The following is a 10,969-nucleotide window of genomic DNA, read 5'->3' as shown; positions in this document are numbered from 1 at the left end:
CTACACGAGTCCCCACACGAGTGCCCAAAGGAGTCCCCACACGAGTCCCTACACAAGACCCCACACGAGTCCCCACACGAGTGCCCACACGAGTGCCCACACGAGTGCCCACACGAGTGCCCACACGAGTGCCCACACGAGTGCCTCACTTAGCAAACCCACTCCACTTAATGTTGGTAAACAAAAATAAACACTGCACTATATGTTTAATCCATTTAATCCTGTTCTCACTTATTTTATAGCATCAATACTGTTTTTTTTTCTTTTTTCCAAGTCAGTAAGACAAAACAAACGCAGCTTGTCATGTTAAAGAGAAACCGCCATGAAGATCTTTAGTTACTATCTGTAACTGAAACGTTTTCTCTCTTTTAGGGCTGGGCGGTATGACGGTATATTCCGTTTCCGCGGGATAAAATGTCTACCGTTACAGGTTTTTCTATTCTGTGCATACCGTAAAATTTAAATGAATGGGCGTGGCTAACCTCAAGTGTAGCACGCCTGGAACTGAGAACGATTGAGAAGCGGCACATAAACGTAGATAAGAAGGAAAACATGGAGAAAGACATGCATGCTGATAAAGAAATCCCACAAAAGGAGGAGGAACTTGTTGTGAAACGAGGCGCGACATCAGTGGTATGGACGTGGTTCGGGTTTACAAAGGCTGACAAAGAGCAGACAAATGTGATTTGCAAACTGTGTCACACGAATGTAACCGTTAGCCATGCTAGCATGAGGAACTTGTTTTATCATCTAAAAATGAAGCATGTCAATGAATACAACGGAAGCCAACAGATTCCGTTCTGATATTAATAAAAAGTCTGTTCTCGTTAAACTCTAAAAACGAGGCCTATTTATTGTTATGGTTTATGGATTTGTTGAGGCTGATGTAAAAGTTGAGAGTCTCATTCACTACTAATGCTAAAGAAAAGAAAAAATAATAAAAGAAGACGAGAAAGCCTTTTCTTTATTTTTAAAGTGTTAAAGTGGTATTTAATATGTTAAGCACGTTCCTTTTGTTGTTTTACCTTTACCTTTCTTTCTGACTCCATTCTTTCTTTCACTAAAACCCTGTTCTTCCTTTCTTTCTTTTAACACTGTTCTTTCTTTCTTTCTTTCTTTCTTTCTTTCTTTCTTTCTTTCTAACACTGTTCTTTCTGTATTTCTTCACTAAAACTCTGAACATTCTGTTCTTTCTTTCTTTTTGCAGTCACTCATCACTTTATTTCTTTTCCGTGTGTGCATGCATGTGTGTGTGTGTGTGTGTGTGTGTGTGTGTGTGTGTGTGTGTGTGTGTGTGTGTAGTACTCACATGGCTGCACCACAGAAACTTTGGGTCTTTGATGAGAGCTTGTTCAGTCAGCTTTTTATGGAAAAGATCATAGACCTCCTGCTCAAGGCATTCTCTCAGCTGGATGCGCGCACACACACACACACACACACACACACACACACACACACACACACACACACACACACACAAACACACACACACACACACAAACAGGTAAAGAAACACCCTCAAAGTTAGAATAATGAAAATGTTTCGATCAGCATTTATAGCAGACTGCGTTACTAACCGTTTGTGTTCAAACTAGATCTCGACAGAACTGAATTTCTACTAGTGAGACAGAAACTTAGATCCTCAGAGACATCTGTCTCCATACCTGGATGTCCAGAGTGGAGAAGTAGCTGTTGAGGTGCTCGGGGTCGTTGATGTCGGGTTCGGAGCACACAGGACACACCATGTCCCTGATGTGTTTGTCTCTCACGGCGATGGTGAAGTGCTGCTTAAAACACTCGCAGCAAACGGAGCACTGACACGATGTCAGAGACTGCATCTGAGGAGGAGGAAGAGGAGGAGGAAAGTAAAAAGGCAAGCTAATAACCGTGTGTTTGTGTGTGTTTGTGTGTGTGAGATACCTTGCTGTGGGGAAACAAGGACAGGCATATAGGGCACTCTTTCGCCAACACACGACGGATAAAGTCACGGTCATGTGACTCACGCACAGCCTGTACCACGTCCTCCAGCGTGTAGGGGGCACCAGGGTCACGCAGCAGAGACAGAGCTAGCTCACAGCGCCCCCAACTGGGCAGATTGTACATGGCGAGGAGTTGACGACACACACGCTAAAGCACACACACAGAAACATTGTAGTTACCGACACATCTTGACTTCTGAACTACACTTGTGTAAATGTTGCTAATAGTGAACTGTAATCTGTGATTGAATTTGAGTTGTAATTTGTGATTTCGAACCTGTTTGTCAGGGTGGTCGATGTCGATGGTGGGTTCGGGTTCGTCGCTCCACATGCGCTTGTGAAAAGACTCCAGCAGGGGGCGCTGTAGCAGAACCAGGGCACCTCTTACCTCACCGCCGCTCTGCCTCAAAGCCTCCTCACAGGCGCGAGTGTCAGGGAAGCCGAGAGAGGCTAGCTCCTTCACCTGACACACACACACAGACAGATCAGACTTCACGGCAAGCTGTTATAGGAAAACAATCAATGTTAGGGTGCTAACAGCAAGACGCACAGAGTTTCACTGCTTGTGTAATTCTCATATGGAGTGCAGCTTACATGGTTATCCAGGGGTACGAACTGAAAATGGAAGATCCTGGTGATTTTTCTTTTTTTACTGTTACTCACATGACACCATATTAGCTCTGTATCCTGAAACCCACCCTAGCGATGCGGTCCCTGAGTGCCTGCCTCGCCGCTTTCTCACTGTCGCCACATGCTGCGAGCCAGGCCTGCTTGGCCTCGGCTCTGGATAAAGGCACAGAGATCTTCTGGACCTCGCCGTGTTGTGTGGCTGTTGTCTGGAGAGGTTTGGGCTCGTGCTGGAACGAGGCCGCCATGGCGCAGATCTCATCCAGCCTGTGCGGCAACTCCGTCTTCAGCCAATCACATGGTGTCCCGCTCGTGCCGCCCGAAACCCGCAGACTCGTATATATCTCCTCGGGGCTCACGCCCTTCATCTCGCCTTCCTTTGGAAAAAAAACCCCAAACAAACATAAAGAAACTAGCTACAACGGTACTAAAAATTTGCTATGTTAACTGTTACATACTCGAATCAGCTTGATCAGTTTAAGTCCCTCCTCCCGCATTAACTTCTGCCTCTTTAAATCCGGATCCTCCACCGGAGGACTTTTCGGCGTCAATTCCTTAATCTGGGAAGTGGGGACGGGTTTAGAAGGCGACGGGGCGGGGTCTGACCTTACCAGGTCGCACATTTCGCATCGGGGTGATGGAGTTTGGTTGGCGTAAGTGCAGAATTGGCAGATCCACTGAAACACAGAACAGAGAGAGAGGAACAGAATGGGGAAAGAAAGAGGCAACAGGAAGACATAAATTCACACAGATGGCTGCTTAGCAGGTGTCTCTTCACTTCACAAATATAGTTTGCACCTTTGCTCATGTTTGTGAATGGATAATAGATATTTTGAGTCAAAAGAAGCAGTTAGTCCAAGTGGGATTGAATTCGTTAGAAAGATGAAACAGAAGTCACGACTATAAGTTGACTCAGAGTTACATCATTGCGAGGGGAAAATATAATCTCATTGTGGTTTAGACAGAGAGCTGAGGGTCAAGAAAGGAGAAAAAAATGCCTGTCAATCAATCAAATGTTTTTGTGCCATGACGGCTCAGACTGTAGTGTACCGAAACAGCTCTTAATCTTTATCGTACTGATTGATTGTATTGAAGCTGTTTAGATTATATTATAATAATTATAAAGGGTCGGTCTGGCTGGACGTCTTGTTTCCAGGAAGTACACAAGGCTGGTACAATCGATTACATTTTCATATGTCTGATCACATTAAACTCTGCCCATCCGTACCTGAGCAAAATCTGAATCTAACCAATCTCTCAGAATACAAATGGCGTTGCAGTGAGTCAGCGAGCGAGTACCTGCCCGGTGTCGAAGAGTCCTGCAGGAGACAGCGTGGGTCGAGAAGGCGTCACAGGAGGGCGTGTGGCCAGACGGGGGCGCTCACACACCTCGCACAGAATACTGCTGCCGGAGTTCACCACTGTGCAGCTCTTACACTGCCACTCTGATAAAAAAAAAACACAGGAAAGTGATTTCCATGCAAAGGCAGAGTGACATGACAACTGATGCACACCATGTGGACTGACCTGTAATTGTAGACGGCTGTGGAGGATCGTCCTGTATGACCGGGGCAGCTGCGGCCAGACGAGGGCGCTCACAGGTATTACACAACACCTGCTGCATTGTGTTCACCGTCGTGCAGTACGAACAATTCCACGAGGCCGTGAGAGACGTGCTGCGAGGATAGCAATAAGAGTGTGAGCAGAAGACTAAACCATGGACGCTTCGCTTTTACTGTGTAACTAGTAATCTACTAAACCTTTGTTTTGACTTTGTTTGGAAATTGGTAGCTGAAGATATCTCTAATTGTAGCTGAAGAATGCTCTAACAACCACAATGTTATTTGAAATTGGTAAAAGATCAAAGAATATTGATTACTCATATTTTAATCAATATTCTTTGATCTTTTACCAATTTCATTCATATAACACTTTAGTCATGATCACTAAATTTTTTTTTTCTTGTTATAATTCTGAGCTTCTTGTCAGTTGACCTAGGAGTGTCAACGTATTTCAGACAAGGTTTTAAATATTTATTATTTGTTCTGTGTCTTTGTGCAATTTTTTATTTGTCCAAAATATACACTTAAATTACATTTGTATTCAATTAAATATCCAATTCTAATTAAGTATTACATGGGTGTTTTGTATTATGTACTTAAATAGAAGAAACAATCATGCAGAACAGACTCTAGGATTTGATTCATTGGAAATCGACTCCCTGAGAATCGACTCCCTGGTAATGGACTGCCTAGGGAATTGAATTCCTGGGTATGGACTCCCTGTGTATGGAGTCCAGGGGAATCGACTCCATATGAATCGATTCCTGGTGAACCGACTCCAGGGGAATTGGCTCCTTGAATCTAAATCGTTTAAAGACCTTAAGTCAAAAAGTGTTTAGGTGTCTTTTCTTTCTCTTTCTTTCTTTCTATCTATCTATCTATCTATCTATCTATCTATCTATCTATCTATCTATCTATCTATCTATCTATCTATCTATCTATCTATCTATCTATCTATCTATGATACTTTTAAAAATTGAAACCTGTATTGCTCTGCACTAACATTATTGCTAATTATTAACATTAACTATTGCGAACACTGAGCAGCACATATAAATGCAAATCCCACCTGAGTGTTTTGAGGGTTCTGGGGGCCACCACAGGGACTCTGGTGTGTTTGGCACGAGCGGGGTGCGTGTGGTAAAGTTGGTCGCATTCTACACACAGACGCTGGGAGCACGTGGTGCAGTGCGATGCCACACGTAAGATCCCACATATGCTGCAGTTCTCTTCACAGACAGCTGTGGAAGACAAAGAGCTGGGGTGAGTTCATTGTTTTCCTTCAACTTTATGTTGTTTGCATGATGTGGTATATATTCCTGCACTGCCTTAATAGTAAAGGTCGATTTTTTTGTGAAATGTGTTGAAGCTGTTTGATTGTGATCTGCTGTGGTCATGTGTGCGACAGCTCACCTGTTGGCTTGGGGGGGGTGATGGTGGAGACGGACAGCGGGCCTGTGGGCTGAGACGGATACATTGTGGGCAGAGAGACTTTTTCCCACATCCTCTCAGTGGATGGAGGTATCGCCACAGAATCTGAGCTCAGTCCGTTATCGTCATCCTGGTAAAGCGACACACACTGTAATCACTTCACATCCATATTTACTTTCATTCTATTCTCTTTCATAACGTTAACAAGATTTGTTACATAACGTTACAGCTTTACCTCTTATTGTTACAAAGCACTGAACATCAAATAAACATCTTACCCTATCAACAGATGTACAAGTCCCTACGAATGAGCTTGTAGTATGGAAATGATACCGTATCATAGTAAGAACACTGATAAAAACCTGTGGTGTGCAGCAGCAGACTATCTGGGCTGCTGTTGTAGAAAATAAACCTTCCATCAACTTCCTTATGAGAAGTCAGAATCGAGGATCTGACAGTGCATTGGGATTAAAAAAAAGTGTATACATTTGTGCTGCACGATTAATCATATCGCAATCGCGATATCAAGCCTGTGCAAAATGCTGCGATTTTATCAAATAAATGAATAATAAATAAATGCATGTGTGGACATGACAACCCATTCTCTCTGAAAGCTGTTTGCCAATTTCATACACTACACCGCTATCCGCTAATAAAAAAAAGAACCAGTGAGTTTCGGTTTAGGCAGTGGCACGTGTGGCGCGTATGGTCATGTCGTGACTTTTTCCGGTTGTGCAGCACGGAACGGGTGAAGATGGATGCCGAGCAGACGGACACTGAACTGGTGTCCAGAAAAAATGCTACCTCTGTTACATGTAGTGTTAATTTCGTCAGACGAGACGAGACGAAATATGTTCGTCAACAACCTTTTTTTCATGACTAAGACGAGACAATGACAAGACTGCACCGCTGTCCAAAAAACGCTGACTAAGACTAAATTAACATGCATTATTGTTGACGAAAAAAAACGAGACGAAAATGTTTTGTATAAAATAAAAACTAAAATAAAATCTCTCTTCATTTTCGTCTACAATTATCTCTGTTTTTCATCAGCTGTTACGCCTTTAAAGTAAAATATTCAGAACGAGTTCGCGGCTTCGCGCTGTTGCTCAAGTTACAGGTCTCATACGCCTGTGGGTGCAACGCAAAACTGCTGAACAAATTGTATTGCTTCCGCTAAAGCAAATAGTGCGCGCCGTCTTTAAGGTTAGAACCCTGTGTGTCCATGGCAATGCTCTGTTTTTCATGGCTACGGTGTGTTATAGTTATCAGCGGTCTGTTATCAAGAAATAAAATAGTGTGTGCGTAGAATAAATTCGTCCACACGCCGCTCAAAAAAAAAAAAAAAAAATCCTGAGCGCAAGTCCACCGTCTAGGCGGCTTTTTGTGTTAAATTATATTTCCTGTCGCTGCGCAGGCGCTTTTATTGTACATGACAGCTTATGTCCCGATGACCGGTCTTTGCATTACGATTAAAAGCAGTATCAATAAAGTAAAACATGTGATGTGCAGTCAAGTGCGAGTGTATGCACTGTTTAAACGAGTGTTCTCAACTTCTCACTGATACTTTTGTGATTCGAATTTTGACAAGTTTTATAGCCTTGATATTGTTTCTTATTCAAAAGTGGTGACAGAAAAAACTCTTTACCCCCAACCTGAAACCTCTTCCCCTGTCACAATCACATCATAATCAAAATTAATAATTAGGCTTAAAAGCAAATGTATATGTAAGGGAATCAAGTTTAATAATTACATGTAATATTGCTCCAAATATTATCTATAATGGTGGGTGCAATACCATGTATTACTTGCATTAAGTTGGTAATTTACTTACACACACACACACACACACACACACATATATATATATATATATATATATATATATACACACACTGTACACCTACAGTTTTGATCTTAGGCTTTTATTAACCAGTATTAATGTGTTGTTTTATATTTTAATTTGAAAACGTTTTGCATTTTTTTCTGTGTGTGTGCATTTTCCTTGAGAACCAAGCAAGTTGACTCAAGATACCATTTGTTTATTATATCGCAATCGCATATCGCAATATTGACCTCAATAATCGCAATATGACATTTTCCCTAAATCGTGCAGCCCTAGTATACATGCTTAAATACCTTCTGAGTGAGAGACGGGATGATTCTCTCAAAGAACTCTGGGTGAGGATGGGTGTCCTGCATGCATACATACACAAACATTATTATTGTTATTATTATTATTATTATTATTATAATAATAATAATAATGCACTGCACAGACCTTGATAAGCATATCCAACTCTATACGCAGACTCATGACCTCCAGTGTCACTGATGCCACTTTGGTGACATCCGGCTCTGTGATGTCATCTGGAAAGCTCAGACCATCCATCTGCTGATTGGTGTAGCCATAAAGGCACAAAACGGCCCGCCCACCCTGAGAGAGAACACTCATTCAATAACACCGCTCATCTCCTTGTAGGCTCCTCATTGGTGCATCTTTTGTGTATTATTAGATTTTTTATTTATTTTCTTTTCTTTTACATTTTCTCAGAAATATTTCATTGAAAATCTAATAATTTATTGTATTAATTTATTTATAATGTATTTCATATTAAAATCATAGAATATAGATAGATATCAAATATTGCAAAAATTTTAAAATATATTTTTATTTTTTATTACATTTATTTATTTAGGTAGGGCCTGAAATTAAAGTAATTCTAGTGATTAAAAATTAAAAAAGAACAGGGAGCAAAAAAAATCTAAAGCAATATTATAATAATTAATAATTATACATGAATTCAAATTAAACATATAAAAGTTATATATACGCCTTCAGTTGATCAAGTCCATAATAATTTAAAATATTATAAAAACAATTCTGTAATTTACTAATTAAATTAGTATTGTTATTATAACACTTATAACAAAAGTTAACGTAGATAGAGTGTAGTGTTCGGTGTCACTCACGTGAATAGCGTCCACCGTGGCTTTGAACACAGGGTTGTTGTGTTTCACCGTACGCCAGAACTTTGGCCGGTTTGGACTGGTCAGGTTGGAGCCGTACTTCTCCAGGATGTTGAGCGCTGTGGACAGTTTCTGAAGTGATGCTATTGCCTAGAAAAATCAATCAATCAATCAATCAATCAATCAATCAATCAGTAAATAATTAAATAAATAAAATAAGGCACTAAAAGTTTTAACTCCCAAATCTACACTGTCTATAAAATTTTCACCTCTGTCTTGTTGCTTCCAGCACTGTTTTCTACCAGCATGGTCTCTGCAGCAATGAAGCGATATTTAGCTGAAGGTGGCAGAGAGATGTTGGCCACAGCAGACACTGCATTCCTGATGTCCTGAGCAGAACCAGGTCTGGATAAGCACGCCTCGGCCCGGCTCCTGACTTCCTCAAACTCTTCTGACAGCGTCATCGTCTGAAAGGGAAACCGTCACAAAAAAAGCAAACTGACACAGCTGAGATTTCTCACACACCCCACATTCAGTGTATGTTTACTGAAGATCTATGACGTCAGAGGTGGAGCTATCATGAAGGACATAATTATGAGTTACAATACAACAATTAATACCTTAATGAGTGTATTTCACTGATAAATTGAAAGTATTTCATAGACAAAACTACTAATTACTTGATCACAACATAGAAAATGTGTAAAATGTAAAAATGTGCAAAAGACTAAAAGTTCTTTAATAAGGAAATAAACTACCTCGAGATTAAAGCAATTTCATTTGATCTCGTGAATCCAGATGCCTCGACGTCTTTTGTTTACATGATTATTCTGTTTAAATCAATAATGCTAGTATTTAAAAACAAGCAATAAGTTCAATAGATTCCGAATATTTGTTTTCTGACAAAACGAAAAGTGAAAGCAGTGTTGACATTATTTTCACTTCCGTATTTCCACAAACCACGCCTTCTGCGTTTTTAGTGGCTTATAGCGGATACACTAACCAATCACAGCACAGAATGAAGTGTTAGCCGAGATGTTCAGGAGTCGATTTTGGAGAGTCGATTCAACGACGCATTTTTCAACAGGAAAAATATCTAGTGAAAAATTCGCACTACTATTATTATTATCATCAACATAGCAAAACAGTGTCCTGAATTGTGTTTTGTTTTATAAACGAATGTATCTATCCTCATAACGGATTCACATACTTTTTTCGTGCTCAAAAACGGTCGTGAATAATCGACTCCGAAGCTTTAGAGTCGATTCTCAGTTCTCATCAATGCACAAAATCAGAGGATCGACTCTTTTATGGAATCGACTCTCGGTACTTGGTGGCTTTTAAATTTTCTAACGCGTTTCTAGATTTTACGCCATCAAGGTTTTTTAGATGATATGATCTTTTACAACCCGAGTAACAAAAAGCATTATCGAGTAGGTTTGTTAAACAGATAGCTATTCTAGCCTGCTTTGTTTTCAGGTAGCAAAACAGCTAACAAACACACCCAGTGACATTGACACGCACAATGACACTTATGGGCTCATGCAGTAATGTTATTAATATTATAAATTAAGCTATATAAGAACTCGTATGTTAACAAAAGTGTGTGTTTAGAAGTGTCACTTACTGCGCACTTGAATGAGCTAATCTGCTAACTCACAGGTTTGGATACAGTACGGTGGCCGATCAGGTCCCCTGTATTGTGCGTTTGTGTTAATTACTGCCATCTTCTGGAGGTCAGAAGATTCCCTGGAATAATTATCCTATTAATCGTACTTTAGAGTCCCTGGACTACATTAATGAATTCGTTAGTTTTTCTGTTTTTTTCTATTAAGGTATTTTACCCGTATGAATTAAACATGAATTAATAAATATAGTATGGTATGCGCAATATTTAAAACGTGATAATGATGAATACATTGTGATAAAAATGAAATTATGGTAAATATCCAAAATATTGTTTGTACACTTGCTGATATTATTGTTTAACATAATGCACCTTGGTCTTTCCCCCCCAGAAATACATGCTTTTATGTTGAAATAGTGACCTAAAAAATAGCTATATATCATTTTTAGGTTGTAACGCTACAAAATTTGGGGAACTTCAAGGGGATGAATACTTTTGCAAGATTATGATAATCACATGGTTGCATTGTATTGTTTTTGAGAGAATAAATTACTCATAAAGCAGCAGGTTAATTTTTAACCATTATCTAATCTGTTACTTTACTTACATCACCTGAACAGCTCACCAGACCATTCATTTAAATGCAGAATCTTCTGAAATGATATGTTTTATATGAAGTCATTCTATTTCCTCTTTGGCTGCTTTAACAGGTTTTATTTTCGTCATTTACTTTTCTGCTTGAATAAACGTCTCCTCTTGTCCTCCACACTCTA

General features: G+C 40.0%; 1 protein-coding gene across 4 annotated transcripts in view; it reads right to left on the bottom strand.

The window, feature by feature from the left end:
- LOC113640333 (E3 ubiquitin-protein ligase RNF31) overlaps window positions 1–10,327 on the bottom strand; it is a 16,073-nt gene extending 5,746 nt beyond the window's left edge. For 2 of the 4 annotated variants that reach the window (XM_027142792.2, XM_047806509.1), the window contains exons 1-15: window positions 10,197–10,327; window positions 8,839–9,036; window positions 8,573–8,719; window positions 7,881–8,036; window positions 7,739–7,795; window positions 5,582–5,729; window positions 5,238–5,409; window positions 4,134–4,282; window positions 3,906–4,051; window positions 3,065–3,283; window positions 2,678–2,983; window positions 2,257–2,442; window positions 1,921–2,127; window positions 1,665–1,838; window positions 1,310–1,408 (exon numbers count right to left, since the gene is read on the bottom strand). In XM_027142792.2, coding sequence (XP_026998593.2) covers window positions 1,310–1,408; window positions 1,665–1,838; window positions 1,921–2,127; window positions 2,257–2,442; window positions 2,678–2,983; window positions 3,065–3,283; window positions 3,906–4,051; window positions 4,134–4,282; window positions 5,238–5,409; window positions 5,582–5,729; window positions 7,739–7,795; window positions 7,881–8,036; window positions 8,573–8,719; window positions 8,839–9,033 — 2,361 coding nt within the window. In that variant the 5' untranslated portion in view covers window positions 9,034–9,036; window positions 10,197–10,327. Of the gene's footprint in view, window positions 1–1,309; window positions 1,409–1,664; window positions 1,839–1,920; window positions 2,128–2,256; window positions 2,443–2,677; window positions 2,984–3,064; window positions 3,284–3,905; window positions 4,052–4,133; window positions 4,283–5,237; window positions 5,410–5,581; window positions 5,730–7,738; window positions 7,796–7,880; window positions 8,037–8,572; window positions 8,720–8,838; window positions 9,037–9,327; window positions 9,525–10,196 lie in introns of those variants that run through there. The other 2 variants (XM_047806508.1, XM_047806507.1) reach the window with 2 other exon arrangements.
- Between the last annotated feature and the right edge of the window lie 642 nt (window positions 10,328–10,969).

Source organism: Tachysurus fulvidraco, chromosome 22 (genome assembly GCF_022655615.1).
Source record: "Tachysurus fulvidraco isolate hzauxx_2018 chromosome 22, HZAU_PFXX_2.0, whole genome shotgun sequence".
Taxonomy (NCBI): Eukaryota; Metazoa; Chordata; class Actinopteri; order Siluriformes; family Bagridae; genus Tachysurus; species Tachysurus fulvidraco.
The sequence above is the reverse complement of the archived record's forward strand: the minus strand, read 5'-3'. Positions and strand labels throughout refer to the sequence as shown.